This window comes from Pelecanus crispus, chromosome 5, assembly GCF_030463565.1.
Source record: "Pelecanus crispus isolate bPelCri1 chromosome 5, bPelCri1.pri, whole genome shotgun sequence".
Taxonomy (NCBI): domain Eukaryota; kingdom Metazoa; phylum Chordata; class Aves; order Pelecaniformes; family Pelecanidae; genus Pelecanus; species Pelecanus crispus.
Window position 1 is genome coordinate 553,985 of NC_134647.1, and position 17,802 is coordinate 571,786.

The 17,802-nt window shown below is 42.1% G+C and overlaps 1 protein-coding gene across 7 annotated transcripts in view; it reads right to left on the reverse strand.

Moving 5' to 3' along the window:
* The window catches only part of PKP4 (plakophilin 4), a 77,718-nt gene extending 63,034 nt beyond the window's left edge, over nucleotides 1-14,684 (reverse strand). For 6 of the 7 annotated variants that reach the window (XM_075711692.1, XM_009482108.2, XM_075711693.1 and 3 more), the window contains exons 1-2: nucleotides 13,405-13,533; nucleotides 196-308 (exon numbers count right to left, since the gene is read on the reverse strand). In XM_075711692.1, coding sequence (XP_075567807.1) covers nucleotides 196-308; nucleotides 13,405-13,533 — 242 coding nt within the window. Of the gene's footprint in view, nucleotides 1-195; nucleotides 309-13,404; nucleotides 13,542-14,623 lie in introns of those variants that run through there. The other variant, XM_075711694.1, reaches the window with a different exon arrangement.
* Nucleotides 14,685-17,802: the final 3,118 nt, after the last annotated feature.

Below are 17,802 nucleotides of genomic sequence, written 5' to 3' on the forward strand. Positions count from 1 at the left end.
GTCCCATAACTCTTTACAGCAAATCTGGGGTTTGGTTTTTGGTGGTTTCTTTTTTTTTTTTTTAAATACTTCAGATATCATATTAATGGAAGGTAAACAGCTATCAGTGAAAATATATGTATGTAGGACATAAGCACCACTAAAAAGCCCTTTAATTTACGGGACATATGAAAGTAAAGTCATCAGGACTTGTACCTTGTGCTGGCGATACTTGGTGATTCTGCTCCAAGCCTACATCTTTCTAGCTGATTAGCCACAATTTGCCTTTCCACTTCCAGTTCTCTGGTAAGTCTTTGAAATTGGAGCTCCTGAAATTTCAAAATAAAAAGAAAAGCATTCTTGATGTTAAAAAATGGGTGTGGATTAATTCTGAAACAATCACTGTTTCATCACAATCATGTTTCTTGTTTTGACTCTTCCTCAGTGGAATAAACTATTAGAAGATTAAAGTGGGAATTTAATGGTTCTTTAAATCATTGACTCATGCAAATATTGATTTATCACCTGTTACAAAAGGAAAAATATGTTTAAGCATTTGTGGATTTTTATTCCTCCTGCAATTAAAGTTTTTGTATCTCCTGTTGCCACAATCTAGCAAAATCAGTGCCTATAAAGTCAGCCTTCAATTTCACCTATAACAGAGGTATACTGGAAAATACTGTATTGTAACCTTTCCAACTCCAAAACTTCAAATCCCAAGCTACGCTATGTTCTGACTTCAGTATTCAAAAGCTTAAAAGATATTATTTCAAACTGGGTGAGGGTAGAGATGTGCTATTTCACCTTTCCTCATTTCAGATTTTATTGTATTTCTTGGTCAAAGGTACCAAACCTCAGCCTTTCTCAAAGGCTTTTGGAACATAATGCTCAGAGGAAGACATGGGAAATACACCCACTGCACAGAGTGTTTGTGTTATTAAAATCTGGAAACATTTTCCATACACTTGATACTCTGAAATCTATACTATGTCATCAAGGGATATTAGTGATCTTTTTGTCCACAGTTAGCTTTCGTTAATGATAGAAAAGGATTCCATCACAGCAATTGTATTATTTTTCAAACTGATATTCTACATCCCCTAAAGTTTAAGTAAACTGTTCAATACTATTTAAAAATAGATGAACACCAATATTTAATAATCTGACAAAGCAAGCTTTTTTATACAAGTCAAATACAGCACTGAAGCATTCTTTTAATTTTAAAGTGCAAATTACTAACAAGGGGTTTTCCCCTGAATGTAAATCATGTATTACATAGTAGTTGCATGCCTTGCCATATTACAAAAGTCACCTTCACTCACCATTACAGTTAATGCAAGCTGCTCTTTCACACCTTGCATTACATGGAATGAGATTCAAATACTTCACTTTCATTAATGGTCCCTGAAAAAGCTCTCTACTTCTTGCAGTTTGTACACCTTTTCAGTAAGGTAAAGCGTGATGCAGCAATGCACCCCATGGCTTTCAGCAGCCTGCAAGTACCTCTCCACCTCTCACAGTCTTGGAGGGCTTCATGGCAGGACAAAAGACATGTCAGAGTCACACTGTACTAAAAAGCTACTCTAAAACCAAGGTTCACCTTGCAGAAGTAGGGATAAAATTTTTTCTACCAACACCACAATGAGATTACCTCCCAGAACCTCCAAACAGAAGGCTAATTAGGAGTGATTTCATTAGGAAGCCAGCTGAGTGCTAAGTCAAGCAGCAGCTGCCACACTGCCAAAACGACCCTATTTATTAATGACACCCCCCCAAATAAAGCTACTTCTGAAAGTCTGATTCGAGCTCCATAGAACAAGCTAGCCTGTTAAAGATATGCCACACAAGCTACTGCCCCTCCCAGACAATATAAGGAATTGTCGATGCTTTCAAACATTCCTCAGAGCTCACTAGCCAAACTGAATAAACACCCTAATACTCCAAACACTGGCCAGCAAAACTGTTTGCCTCCAGGACGTGGAACTCGCCCACTACTGCCATAGGACACAAGCATCTACGACTGTTTTTCTACTATTGCTCTACTAAGCACAGTTCAACAGAACAGAATACTCTGTAGCTCTGTTAGAAATAAATACGCAAACCACAGGAGCAGGGGGAGGGAGATGTGGTCTCCAACTTCCTCCTGGACATCCCTTCCATTAGGTTGGTATTTACTGTCAAGCTTCGGCATCAGAAAAGCTTAGCACAGGCAATGCTCAGACACGAAAGAGCATTTTAGGACATCTGTCCTAAACCCAGATTTTATTAAAACCTGCTTCTAGACAGAATTCTAGAGCTAAGTCCTTCTAATCCTGAGACCTGATATGAAAAGGCTCATGAGCATGATAACCTCCAGACCACAGCAAATCTTATGGGCCTGTGTACGGACTAGAAAGTATGGGTAACAGCAGAAGGTTTGGACGACACGTCCCTGATCCGGCAGCAGAGAGCCAGTCGTCACCGCCTGATACCAAGTCTCAGCTTGATTCAGCGTCATTTATACCAGAGGTACACACGCACCCAGCCAGTTTGTTTGGACAGTTTGCGTTTTGGAGAGAAAATATTAAAAAGTGTATTAACCAAAAAAAGTCAGACATTTATAAATAGAATTTATTTTCCAATTCTAAGTCTGAATATAGATAATACACCCATCTAAAAGCTGATTCATGAGCCAGCCATTAACACGCTAGTGGACAATGCCATGATTTCCAAAAAACATTCAGATGCTGAAGCTCTGTAAGTTTTGAAGCAAATGACAGGAAGACAAGCTTCTGCCCAAGTAAAACATGATATATTATATAGCACATAACAAACATAAATCTTGAAAATAAACAGTATTGCACTGCTTGTTTGCAGAAATAATATAAAACATTTACGCTGTGTTTAAAGCTGTTTCCTGCCCCTTACTTTTAAATCAATATTTAAATAGCAATGTCAAATTCGAACCACAAATTTGAACACAAAACTCAAGTTGCCTATTGTTGTTTATTGATCTTTTAATTAGATGAATAAAATAAAACATATGCTAGCCATTATTCGCTTTCATTCAACCAGTCTCTATTAATTTGCCTTTTCATTACAGGCAGAGGCATTAATGAAAATAACATTATTCTAGAAACACACTCTTAATACATGCTATGAATATACATTCATCTGAGCTCTCTCCTCCCTTTGCTATCTTCTCCTGCGCTCTAACACAGTCCTTTACACCAGCTCACATGTATTTCTGCAGCAAGGCATTTTATAAGGCAAATATTATCACTAGGCAACTTTTGCCATGTTGTGTTCCAGAAGGAGAAAATTACAGTAAATTACCAAATACTACAAAAAGGTTGACATTGTCTAGAAAGCCTTTTTACATAAAGTGAATCAATCAAAAAGGAGCATGTGACAAAGGAAACAGGACAAAGCTCCAGTTCCAACAGTTACAACAGCAGAAATCAGATACGCAAGAGGGAAAATAAAATCTGGGCTTATCAACCAAGCTTGCATCTGCATGATCACAGCCTTTTAAACTAGTTTGTCACACACTTCTGTCCTAATGGTGTTTAAGAGATGAACCAGATAATTGAGATCATCAGAAAAATCAATAATGATTTACATTTTACAAGTGTAAAACAATTACAGGTATAAAAGACAAAAGAGACCCATTGAAACTAAAACAATGACCACTGCAAGAGAAGTCTTCTCTAAAACATGACAAAAGTGTAACAGCGACAGAAAATACTATTTTTTTTGCAGCACAGAAAAGTGATCAAGGTAGAATACAGAAAGAGAAATGGAAGATATGCTGTAGTTTTCTCGTTGCACAGTGTACTTTCTTTATACAGTATTAATAGGTATACAGTTTCCTTCCCACCCTCCCTGCTCAGAGTACATTCAAATTCTTTATCTGGAAAATAAAGGTCCACCCAATTCCAGTACCTGCCTCAAATTTTTGAGGATTTCAGGCAATTGAAAAACAATAGGGTTTCTGAGAATAATGTCACCAATGGTGACAGTAAATAGTTTTGGTCCCAGTACGGACACAACTCATTACTGGTTTCCACTTAGACGTTGAACCATACTATAACTCTTTGGATGTGGCCATCCAGCCAATTCCTTATCCATCTAACAGTCTATCCAACAAACCTGTCTTTCTATGATTGTCCTGGTTTCGGCTGGGATAGAGTTAATTTTCTTCCCAGTAGCAGGCACAGTGCTGTGGTTTGGATTTAGGATGAGAAGAATGCTGATCACACGCTGATGGTTTAGTTGTTGCTCAGTGCTGCTTATGCTAGTCAAGGACTTTGCCGCTTCCCATGCTCTGCCAGGGGCACAAGAAGCTGGGAGGGGGCACAGCCAGGAGAGTTGACCCCAACTGCCCCAAGGGCCATTCCATACCATACGGCGTCATGGGCAGTATGGAAACTGGGGGGGTTGGCCGGGGAGCAGCGATCGCTGCTCGGGGACGGGCTGGGCATCGGTCGGCGGGTGGTGAGCAATTGCATTGGGCATCACTTGCTTTGGATATTATTATTGTTGTTATTATTATTATATTGTTATTATTATCATTACTATTTTACCTTATTTCAATGATTAACCTGTTCTTATCTCAGCCCAGGAGTGTTTCTCACTCTCACTCCTCCGATTCTCTCCCCATCCCAGTGGGGCAGGGGCAGTGAGTGACGGCTGCGTGGTGCTGAGCTGCTGCCCGGGGCTGAGCCACGACAATGATTTAGTGGCAAGACTGTTGTGGGGGACCCTATCAAAGGCTTTACAGAAGTCCAGGTAGATGACATCAGGAGCTCTTCCCTTGTCTACTGAGACAGTCGCTCCATTGTCGAAGGCCACCAGATTAGTCAGGCACAATTTGCCCTCGGTGAAGCCATGCTGGCTGTCTCTGATCTCCTCCCTGTCACCCATATCCTTTGACATGTCCTCCAGCAGAATCTGCTCCATGATCTTACCGGGCACTGCGGTAAGGCTGACTGGCTGGCAGTTCACAGGGTCCTCATTTTTACCTTCTGAAAAACAGCTGTGATGTTCCCCTTCTGCCAGTCACTGGGGTCTTCACCTGACGGCCGCGACTTTTCGAATATGACGGAGTGTCCTGGCAACTACGCCAGCCAGTTCTCTCGGGACCCTTGGATACACCTCATCAGGTCCCGCAGACATGTGTCCGGGTTCCTCAGGTGGTCTCAAACCTGATCTCCACTTACAGGGGGAGAGACATCATACCTGCCTTCAGGTTCAGGGACCAGAGATGTGGGAAGAGATTACCATTGGAAATTGAGGCAAAAAAGTAACTTTTAAAAATGAAATTAATTTCAATTACTTTAACTGAAAGCAACATGGTAGGAAAAGGGAAGAACGCTTCTTTTTCTGCTGATACTTCATTTTCTAACTCGATACATAATGTTGTAAACATATGCAGTTTGCTCTCCACAGTGAGAGCGTAAGCCCTACCTAGAAAATTATACAATTTGGTTTTGACTGGCAGAATGATGCAGAGAGATATACATTTAGTACTGGACTGTTGTGTGGCGTGCCCAACAGAGTTCTTAATACAGACAATTTTTCTCTTAAAAAAAACCAACATTGCGACATAAAATTGGTACAGGTAGTTGCACAACATCTGAAGTAACAAACTGGCCATTTAAGTAAAAAATCCTATTTTTTTACCACACTGCAAAAATCCAAAGCCAGTTAAAACAAAAGAACTGTACTTCTATTTTTCTTGAGGGTGGAAGAGGTGAATGCAACAAATGGGCAATGTAGCAATAAATGTTACTTCATTTATTTATACTATGTTTAAAAAGTAAAACTCACTAGTATTCTATCAGAAAAACTCTGCTAAGTAGAAATAAGAGGAAAAAACCCACAAAGCCATGTTTGGCCACTTTTGAGGTACTTGCACTGTTGATTTTGGACGACCATCAGTTGCCTATTTACAATATTCTTCATAACTTTATATTTTGGTGCTACCAAAAAAAAAAAAAAAAAAAAAAAAAAAATCACAGCACATGGAACCGCAAAGGTGTAAAACGCATGTAACTAATTTGCCATTTTTAGATCATTCTGATGCTTAGAAACATCTAATTATTTTGCAAGTTCAAGCAAAGCAGCAAAAATAGTTCAGCTCTATTTTCTAGTCCGAGTAATGTTCTTATGTGTGCAGCCTGTGGTTCCAATAAGTAGTGAAGTTTACATACTTTTTGAAACAATGAGTGCTGACTTTTGTATGTTTCTTCTTAAATTTGGTATCTGCAGCTGTAGTTGATATGTCTTAAATACCTGCATAAATACATAAGAGGGATAATTTTAGAGGTACCATCTTCTTCATAGCTGGAATACCTCACGTTTTTAGCCTTTTTTTCTTTTAGCTTAAATCATCATTATTATTATAGAAAACTAAGTCCTAATAAATTCTAAATAAGCGCACTGATCACCTTCGTAGCCTATGCTTCCTTATAGTGAGATTTTATAACCACTCTGAATGGATACCTACCACCACCGTGTTTATCTATCAGACAGTATACTATTTATTGCAGGAATCTATTTGAATTTGTTTCTCTAGCCAGCCTCTCTGAAAGCAGTGGGAGAGCACGCTCCTCAAACAGGATGCTCCCATACAATGCTGGCTGCTAACAACACAGAGAAGCTGCTGCCCTAGGCAAAAATCACAATTAACTCATTTTTATAGTACTGGCTTGTGACAAAATGACATGACAGGAGTCAAATAAGACAATTAATAAGCTTGTTTCCATTTGCAGAAGAACATCTATGTGGCAAGATAATTCTATTCACCTGTTTAGCAGTAACTACTTAATCACCTTATAAAACTACAGTTTTTGTATTCATAACCTAAATTCCCCTGCAAAACCACAGACCATATTTCTTAACAAAAAATGACAGCTTTAAATACAATTACATTTAAGGAACAGGAAGCATATACATGGTTCAAGAAAGAAAAGAAAGTAACTTGCTTTGGAAAGGCAATCATACAGACTGCAGGCAGACAAGCTTCCATGAGCAAAAACCAAAACCCATCAAATTTTAGAGCTGTGTAATTTCCTTTTGGAGGCTGAAGTTTCTGGAGGAGGTACAGACCCTGCATGGGGTGTCAACGTTGCAGTGTATACCCCAGGCGACCAACAACAGCTCCTACCTGGCAAGCTCTGCATGCCAAGAGGTCATTCATCTGCAACAATGCTGAGATCTCACTTAAGACGACACTTCAAGGTCTTCAATGCCACAAGATGCACGAGGCAAGTTATACCAATCCTGAAAACAACATACTCTTTTCATTTGAAAGCTGCGAACCTCTGACAGGTCTGTGGCTCCCTGGCAAGTGAAAATAATTGCCAATACACTATGCTGGGCTATTAACAGTAAATATTTGAAAACAGGTAATTAATGGGAATGTAATTTGTACGACTGACCATGAAGACTGTCATTCTCCTGTTGCAGGCTTTGGATAATAAAAGAAGGTTTAGAGGCAATTCTCTGCTTTCTGTCTGCATCCCATTATGATACCATGTTGCAGAGATCCAACATTTTCATTTTTGTTAATGAGGAACTTTTATCCCTCAGTAACATGGATGAGAATGAGAAGTCTACATTCACAATGTTGAAAAATAAAAATTACTTTCTTCCTGCATTGTTGTGGTTTGAAAACCCCTGACAAAACACAGATCACTTAAAACTTTAAACAAACAGTGGTCCAAACGGCTAACTGAAGGTTTTCTGGTGACGACGACGAAGAATCAGCAGCCATGGCACAAGCAGCTAAGACAACTCCCAAACTGTTTTTGAATGGTACATGCCTGGCTAGTCAGACCAGGATCAGGCAAGTTGGGATATCAGAGATGATGCCAATTGACAGAGATGCACCTCTTGCAGCGTCCTGGCTTCCACCAGCTCTCAGAGGTTGCTGTGGTAGAAGACAGGGCTAGGATGGGATGTTATCTCAAGTTGTAGTAACACTGGGATATGCTAAGTTGCTTCAATTGCCAAATGTCACTTTCTGTGAAATATTAAGAAGGTAATCGTAAGCTGAACTAGGAAAAGTTTTCCTAATCATAAAAATGCTGCCTGTTGAACAATTCAGCTGAGCATCTTCCAGTAGTTCGAGCTGATGATCTAAGAAAGCATAGCCTACGCCTGAGAGGAACACTTTTACCTTGCATTTACGGTTTCTCATTCAACTGCAACATACAGTGCAGAGACACACAACTCCCATTGCCTATGAAAGTTCAAATGGTGCTAAAGAACAGGCAATTACATTTTGGACATTTTTATCATATAAATGTGCCACAAAGAAGAGGACAAACAAAATTAAGTTCATTTATACCTTCTTCACATTAACCTCCTGCACTGATCTATGTAGAGTTCTACCTTTCCACTTGCTGTAATTCAGAGCTAGATCAAGCAACTGACTACTTAAAAAACACACCGAATACTGTGTTTTTCCAAAATGAATATCATACTGTAGTGACCTAATATTTAAATTTTCTACCAGAATCTATGAAGAAAAACACCTGTACTTTTACCTAACCATATTAGATCAACCTTAACATTCTCCAGAAAAATAAAGTTTACTCACGCACACAACTGCATTTGCATGCTTTCAGTATCTCAGTATCTTCCAAAATAGAAGACAAAAGATAAAAAATTGGACAGGGTAAAGAGAATCACAGATTACAGGATGTGAAATGACACAGCTACAATTATTGGCTGATCGCACTTACTCTGTATTCAACAGCAGCAGACCATTAAAGCCCTTAATACTTTTATGCCTGCATTGTTCACTAGTCTGATAAAACAGTTTAGTGCTGCTCTAGCTGACGGGGGACCAAAATTTAAGCAATCGATAGAAAGCTTACTCTTAGTCAATGGTAGAAAGGAAGAATGCCACTTCAGGTACTCACTGCCTGCATTTGAGCCGCATCCTCTTTGGAAACTAACTGTTACAATGCTCGATTGTTTTAAATTGGTGCTGAAGCTAAGTATACTGTTCTGCCAGCTGGTGATTGGAGTTCAGTTGCTGCTGAGTAGATAGGCAGGTAATCTAACACAAAAGAGTTACAAAAAGGTATAAATACTGCAGTACATTTCAGGGGTACCCACAGTTCTAGGCAGGCTCTTTTTCAAGGGGAGTTTCTCCTCAGAAGCCTAACTGTACATGCCAGAAAGAAAAATTAATTTCTAGACCTTCATAAAGGACTACACAGAATTTTGATTAAGGAAATGAGTTAGTCATTTCACCTGAGACAGGGGTGGCATACATTTTGTCCTAGAATAAGACCCTTGGAAAGTGGAATTCTCAGACCTGATTCACCAAAACTGGAAATGCTTGTAAACAGCAGAAACAGTAAACTTCAAAGTTCTGGGATTAAACAGGGAAGAATGACCTATGCAACTGAACACAACACTACAAGTTGGGAAAAAAACAGTTCTTCCAGTCATGCAGAAAATGTTGACAGAGATTTTTGTTTCACCCTTGCAAAGCTTAGAACTTCATTTAATAAAAAGTACCGCCTTCATTTCAGAACCGATACCCGTTTATCCACCTAATTGATCACTAGATGCATGCAAACCAGAATTTCAAAGTGAGGCCGTTCAATGTTTGTGCCTAATTACTGAAAGTGCATTTAATAAGTCTTTTTTCAGGTATCTTGTTGAAGCGACAAGCCTACACAGTCAGATTACAGAGTACTTGATATAAAGCACTACATATCTGAATTAGTAAAGAAATCTCCCAAATTTAACGTCAAAATACCATCATTCTAGTAAAGATGTTTTTAAACATGCAATAATAAATTCTTTGCTATATGGAGAATGCTATATGCATTCTTTCCTCCACTTCCACCTGAAAAACTTAGGTTTTTGCATTTCCCCTCTTCCCCCTGCAAACCCTATAAAAAACAGGTCAAGAACTATGTGAAGAATTTTGTACTTAAACAATAAAGAAGGGAAAAAAGTGCACACTTTCTAAGAATACAATATGGTTCAAAACAGTTATACAAAAGGTAAAGGTTTTGCTCAAGTGTTGAACAAAAGTGAACACTTCCAGGAAAACACTTAGGAAAACACAAGAGATTTATGATTATTAATCCGAAAGCATATCCAATCATCCTTACTCTATTGTCACCTATTTACAAAAGAAAAGATGAAAAGTTGTCCATCTTTACGTGTCAAAAACAACTAGCCCAAAGAACAAAAAACTAAAAAAAAAACCCTGTCACTGCTGCAAGTGCTTCTCTCTTAGCAAAGAGATTAAAACCAGCATATTCATGTTACTTTTGCAAACTGGATCAATGGGAAGTTTTTCCTGTGAGACCTTTTCTCTCAGCCCAATCACTGAAAAGAAAAACTAACATGCTAAGCAGGAAATTCAATTCCAAATGATCCCATTTAATCTTGCCAGTTCAGCAGCAGTTCATTCCAAGTTGGGCAGCATACAGCTTGCACATGTAAAGTAGCAGTGATTCCACAACCTATCTGGAGTAGCTGGCAACTAGCTGCCCCCACGCTCCCCACCCTGCCAAGAAAGTTACTGCTCTGATGCTGCCCCTCCAATTTGTAACAACTTGTTATTTTAGCATGAAAATAGTCAACTTGGTTTAATATGGAAAGAGACTCCCTACAGAACTCAACTAAACTTTTATCCAAGTATGCGTCAGTCCTTCCCTTGATTTTCATCCAGAAGTATATCCACTAGTGTATCCGCAAACAGAATAACTTCACCTGGTAAAAGAACTATCCCCCCTACCCCGATCAAAGCCAGTGGTGGTTGTGGTGGTAGTGTCATAATTTATACTCATTAGGGACATGTTTTCACAAGTTTTGTTTTAACAAAACTTGAGGTTTGTCAGAAAAGCGCAAAGCTGTAGTAATCTAAATTTCTTCACAGATTACACGTGTTCTGCACATGTTATTTTATAACGCTAAAAGTAAGTTGAAATGTTTCTTTCCTAAAATATAATCAAGGTGGATTTACACAGCTGTATGATAATTTTGTCTTGATGAGACATTGTTCAGAGTTCGGGGACACACTGGTTTGGTAAAAAGGTTGCTTTAAGCTCATCTGGAGTCATAGGAGAAAGAAACAAATGGAGAAAATGGCTTGTAGGGGTCATAGACTAATTAGTGCAACTTTTTATATAATCTTATCTATGCCACTACGGTAGAAAGCTTAAAGTCATTCAATATACTTATCTACCTATTTCAGAACTACGGTAGTAATTTTCAAAGTTTTTATTAAGTTAAAATCTTGCACAATTTCACAAGTACTAATAAAGGCTTTTCCGAACGGTGTTTCCACTCTAGTAAGTGTTTCTGAAGCAATGAAGGTAAGGTGTGGCAACTCTATTTTACAAATGCAGACCTACTGCCAATAAAGCAAGATTCCTGTATAAAGGGAAGTTAGACCATAGCAAACAGCATAGTAGTTTCTGTTCAAGCTTAATAAAGTAAATAACTGCACTGGAAAATATGCTGTTCTGGGCTTTCTGCCATACAGGAAGGGTGTTGAATATGTCAGTGTCCATAATTATTATCAACCCAAAAAATACCAGAAAGCAACAGTTCAGCTCTTAATTCTTTCACGTTATCATTCTCAAGAGTGAAGCGCAATTTACATCTTCCTCCCCCTTGTATTCATTCTAATGTGTCTATACATTTTAAAGTTAGGCTACAGTTCTGAAGTTTGTGTTTCACTAACTATTAAACACAATTTTAACTTTATTTTTTCCCTTTCCTCAGAACTGAATTACTTAATAGTCCACATATTTAATAGTCTTTTTATGAATGGAAAGGGGAAGAGGTTTTAACCTCCTTTTTAAAATGAAGAAATATTCCAGTACTATTTTTTCTCTAAGAACAAGATAAAAACATTTCTTGGGTAGGAAAGGGGATGTTAACAAATGCCTTTTTACTGTATACTTATCATGTATCAACCCAATATAGACTACGCTGCCATAATTGTACGTTCAGTTTAAGCAATCACTATTGCATCAAAACTGCACAAAAGCAATTCTGGACAGTAATCACAGCAACAGGATTATTGGCTGGTGATCACTAGCAATTACAGTACTGTCATTTATTGCAATGCTGCTCATCAGCTAAGCTACCATTATGAGCATGTTCTTTGTGAACTGCAAAATAAAATGGACCAACTTAAAATCACCACAAACGTACTTTAAGCATTTGAGCCCTAATTGACATTTGTGATAAGCTAAGACAGCACAAGGCAAGCTACTGCCTCAGACGGTGAGAGGAGACTCAAGATCACTGTAACTCAGATGACTGCAATTACTCGTATCTCCATAGCCTCCACTATTAATATCCTCCACATTTGAAGATTTAATATTAGTTTTAATATCACTAAGAAATTCTTAGCGTTTCTATTGTCACCTTAAAATACTTTGGAAACTATTAATAATTATTAATAAAGATCCAAATTTCATCATCCTGCAGAAAATTTTCATTTAAGACTGAAGGTTCTAAGGGTATGAAATCTGTTGATATCAAGACCATATAATCTAATTCTCACCTTTTTTTTTTTAATATTGGACAACATATGAGAACTAATACATGAAATGTTTGCATTCAGATTTAATATCGTGAATTAAGTACTGATTTATCTTAAAAGAAGTTCTGAAACAGAGACAGCTAAGCAGATTTATTTGGAAATTCAGATGTTACAATTTATGTATTAGGCCAAGAAAGATGACCATTATTTCTAGTTCTGACAATGAAAGCCAAACTATTACTTCTCTGTTAAAAAACAAAACAAACAAACAAAAAACCCAACAAACTTTAGTTAGAATGTTGCTTTGTAAAACTGCAATTTTTTACCCCTTGAATGATCTGTACAAATTAAGGCTGAACTCGATTTCAAACACAATTTTATTTTTCCTATGGAGATTACCACTAAGATACACATCCGTAAAGGTGTTGCAGATTTAAAATATATTACTACCTTGGTACTGATAACTGAAACCAAACTCAAAGTTTAAAACCCATTCTTTAACAAAATACAATTAATCATACCAAAGCCCTTATGTGCAGATTTCTGTAACGCTGTACACAATTTTGCAGAATGTACAAAAAAGACTGGTTCTCAACGTTGTATCAATCCTACACTAGCTTTTCTTTTTTCTGTTTTAAACAATAAACCTGCATTTCAAGTCTGATTTACAACAACAGTGCATACATTCCAAAGGATACAGAACACCATAATGATGCTCCTGTTCAGTGCAGCTAAATGAACCCTTTATATTCAAGATTGTGACATTCTGACCTGCAAAATATACTTTACCAACACTAGGCAACACATTTTAGAAACAATGCTGTTTCTTTCCAGCAATGCAATAAAAGACAATGGTTAACTCTGCAGTGAATACTGAATTTCTGAATTGCTGAACACAAGGCATGTACCTGTTCCTTTACAGAAGCTAAAATGGTGGTGGCAGTAGTCTCTGGTTCCATGCCCGGGCCTGTGGAAGTTTCCTGTGTTGTCTGCGGCAGCCCCTCCTCCACCATTGGGGTCTGCTCAGGGGCTGGCATCTTGCCTGCAATAACAATATTTTAAAATAGTTTACATTTTAAGCCAGTGATGTTTAAGAAAATTCAAGTTTTCAGGATTATAAATTCTCTTTTTTCTAAAAACCCTTCCAAATTTAACCAAATTAAGAAGTTTGTACTATTAATATCAACGTACGTTGCTATTACTGTGCTTCACCTTCACAAGCTGAAATCAGAATTACATGCAGAAAGCGAGGGTTGGGCAGAGGCAACCAGGCAGTGCGACATTTAAAGATTATTTTTAAAATACTATTTCATGGTAGTTACTCAAAGTAGCAAAATCCAAGTTATGTGAAAAATACTAGTGTTAAACATTAAGAACACCCAGGATCAGTAAAAGTTTACCACATGTGCGGTTCTTAGCATCGAAGAATGACATGTAACAGCAGAGTGCTTTGCTGTTAGGAACAAACCATGGAAGAGACTAATTATGGTAATAAAAAGTTAATAGGAATAATGCTTCTAGTGTTCTTTTTGCAAAAGAGGAAATTAAAACAGTGAAGTTAAACCAACTGCCCTGGGCTATGGATAGCGTGGAAAGGACAGACAGGATTAGCATTCAAGAATCCCAAGCCTCGTTAGGGCAGAGGCAGCGCACTAGCAGTTCCAGTGCATGTAAAAAAGGCAATTCATTTGTTTTAACTGGAGAAGTCACTATTAACTAATATTACAGAGCTAGTTATGAAGTGTGTTTAATACTCTGAAAATAGCAAGTAGGTGGTATTGATGTAGTTTCTGCACATATACCAGGCTTTAATTTCCTTCAGAAAAAAGAAAATAAAGCTCATGAGGTCTAATGTTAAAAGTAGTCAATATTTCATTTTAGATTTTCAGAACTCAGTATTCCTAGAGGAGACAACTATGAACAGCAGCTTCCTTGCCGCCGTTTGACAAGGAGCAGCTTACACTGCCAAGAGGCTCCAAGGCTGGGACAGACCTGCGAGACCGCTCAGTCCTGGTGTTTTAACCAGGACCATCCCTCCACCACCCGCCTTCTAAACGCTGCAGCGGCGTAAAGCCGGGCACACGCTAACCTAAGACAACACAGGACAATCTGCAAGATCAGCGGCTGTGCTACAAAGCTGCACGTTTCTGATCTGGTTGGAGTAGTTGAGCTGACGCTGAAGGGATCTCTTCTGGAATCACCCTGTGGGATCGCTCGCCCTCTCGGCACCTCTGCGTCGGTGCCTGCACGCAGAGGCCGAGCGCAGGCAAGGGCTGTGTTGTCAGAGGACTTCTGTGCTACTGCGGCCAGCCTCGGGCACAAAAGATGAGGGGAAACCAGAAGAGGGGTGATGTAAGAAGAAGTGCTTTTGTTCCACTTCGTGTACAGCGGCACATGCGCTGTGAGAGGGCTGACTTCTCTTCAGGCCTACGAGGCGCTCCAAGCGCGTCAGCAGGTGGTCTGCATTAACCGCACTATCTAGTCTGCTAGAGCTGGTAACACAGCCGAGTGCGGTTTCACATCAGCCACTGAGGGGATCAAACAGCAGCTCCAGAGAAACTAAACCAAGATGAGGCAGCGGAGCAGTCACAGGGGTAACATGGTGCAGAGCCCGGTCACCCACCAGCTTCTACCACGGTGAACGGAGAATGAAAAGCTGGCTCCAGAGGCACGCCGGAGCAAGGGCCGCGCTCGGGCTGTCACGTTCTGCAGAAGGGCCTCTGCCCCTCGGCGCCTGCGCAAGTCGTGCGGGGAGCCTGTCCGTTAGCCTGAAACGAGCCTGTAGAGATAGCCCGCTCTCACCTTACGCCCATATTGCATTTATCTTCCGGAACAAAGGAAAAGAAATTGCACAAACACCGCGCTGCCAGGATTCTGGCGCCAGGATTGCAGAGGGAAATCTGAGCAGGCCTGTTTAGCGGCACGAAGAGCAACTCTTCTTCCTTCTTCCCTCGCCTCGGCGTCCAACGGGACCGAACCACCATCACGGCAACGGGCGGGCTGCGCCGTGCTCTGCCCTTCTCCTCATCCAGGAAAACTGAACTCCAGAGCCCGCGTTTCTTCCTCTCCCACCACAACCAGAGCCCCTCAGCGCCCCTGCCCCCGGCCCAGCCCGCCGCGCCCTGCCCGGCTCCAGCCCGGCGCCGCCCCTCCACCGCCCGCCGGGGCCGCTGCTCGGGGCACGGCGGGGCGCGGGGGCCGGGGAGCGGGGCACGGCGGAGCGCGGGGGCCGGGGCACGGGGAGCGGGGCACGGGGAGCGGGGCACGGGGAGCGGGGGCCGGGGAGCGGGGCACGGGGAGCGGGGCACGGGGAGCGGGGCGCGGGGAGCGGGGAGCGGGGAGCGGGGAGCGGGGAGCGGGGCACGGGGAGCGGGGCACGGCGGGGCGCGGGGGCCGGGGCACGGGGAGCGGGGCACGGGGAGCGGGGGCCGGGGAGCGGGGCACGGGGAGCGGGGCACGGGGAGCGGGGCACGGGGAGCGGGGCACGGCCCTCCCCGCCCACGCCGCCAAGCCCCAGGGGCGGGAGGCGGCGGCCCCACCCGGCCCGCGGCCGCCGGCCCGCCCGTTCCAGGCCGGCTCCGAATAAAGAGGCTCCTCGCTGATGCCAGAGGCTTGGCGAGGGGCACGGCAGCAGAGGGCGGAGGGCCCGGCGAGGGAAGCGGCAGGGCGCTCTGCCGGCCCTCCGCGCCCGCCGCCTGCCCGGCCCCTGGGGAGCCCCGGCCCCTGGGAGCGGAGCCGGAGCGGCAGCGCGGCCCCACCGCTCCCGCGGCGGCGAGGGCACGTAAGCCGACCCTTTTAACACCAAAAACAAGGGGAAAGGGAAAAGAACGGGAAACGGCCCTTTCTTCGGCTGCCACTGCCGCTCGCTGCTCCCGGCCCCGCCGCCACGCCCGCGGTACGTCTGGCGAGCGCGAGGCGCGCCCCGCACGCGCCCGGAGCGCGCTCCCGCGGACCGGCTGCGGGGGACAGCGGCTTGCGAGGTGCGCCGGTGACAGCCAGCCGCCTCCGCTGCTGCTTAAACAACGTTGTGATTCACTACAGGCCTGCAGATACAAAGGCTGCCGCACAGATTTCTGTGAGCCAACCGTGAGCTGGGCGTACACCTGAAGCTTCAAAGACCCTTGGTTTCTACAAGAGCGAGTTAAATAGCATTCAAGAAAGCAAAATAACGTGCTCTAATAGTTATATCACAGGATTTTGAGAAGTCCAGGATGTAACTTTAAGGTTTTAGGAGGTAAAAATGAATTCTTTTAAGGTTTTACTTGTAAAAATCAACTCTTTCATCAAGCTGTAACAACCCAAAGAACCATCGAATAATATTACAATTCCCTGGGTCATAGCTGATTTCTTAAATCACATTCCAGAGTTCTTTTATGACTAGAACTCGGTGCTTCAGGTTTCTAAATGGACTGTTAAATTTGCAAGCATATCATGAAGTAATACAACTACCCAGTCAAGCTTTTCCTTGATTTAGGAATATTTGCCAAGTAATCAAAAGGCCAAATCTCAAAAACTCTCCAAAGTTACACCAGTTTCTTTCAGTGATGGGCAGCTTTCTTGCCCACACATCCCAACATGTCTCCACCTGCACAGTACCCAGCGGAGCGTCCACTGTGTTTTGGGACTTCAGGTGAGAAACACAAAATACAGTGCAATAATAAATCACAGTGGTATGGGGGAGAGAACTGAAGGGTAAAAGTGCAAAAACTGGTGGCTGGAGATAAAGGCAGTTTAACAGAGGAAGCAAAAGTTGCACGCACAGGCAAAGCGAAATGAAGAATTCATTCAGTACTCCCATCAGCAGGCAGGTGTTCAGCCATTTCCAGGAAGGCAGGGATTCATCACGCGTAGCGGTGCCTTGGGCAGCCAAACGCCATCGCTCCCAACGTCCCTCCCTTCCTCCTCCTCCCCCAGCCCATCGTGCCGAGCACGACGCCGTGCGGTGTGGGACGTCCCGGGGCTCAGCTGGGCTCCGCTGTCCCGGCCGTGTCCCCTCCAGCTCCCTGTGCCCCCCGGCTGCTCGCTGTGGGGTGGGTGAGGAGCACAAACGGCCTTGGCTGTGTGCAAGCGCTGCTCAGCAGGAACGGACACATCCCCGCCTTAGCAGCGCTGCTTTCAGCACAAATCCCAGATAGAGCACTGTGGGAGCTACTATGAAAAAAAATTAAACTCTATCCCAGCCAAAATCAGTACAATGTGCCACCATGGTCATACTTTTAAGTTTCCAGTTATTTCTAAAGGTTTAACTACGATTTGTGAAAAATAAGTTATGAGATACCTTAAAACACTGAAATCAGTGCAATATT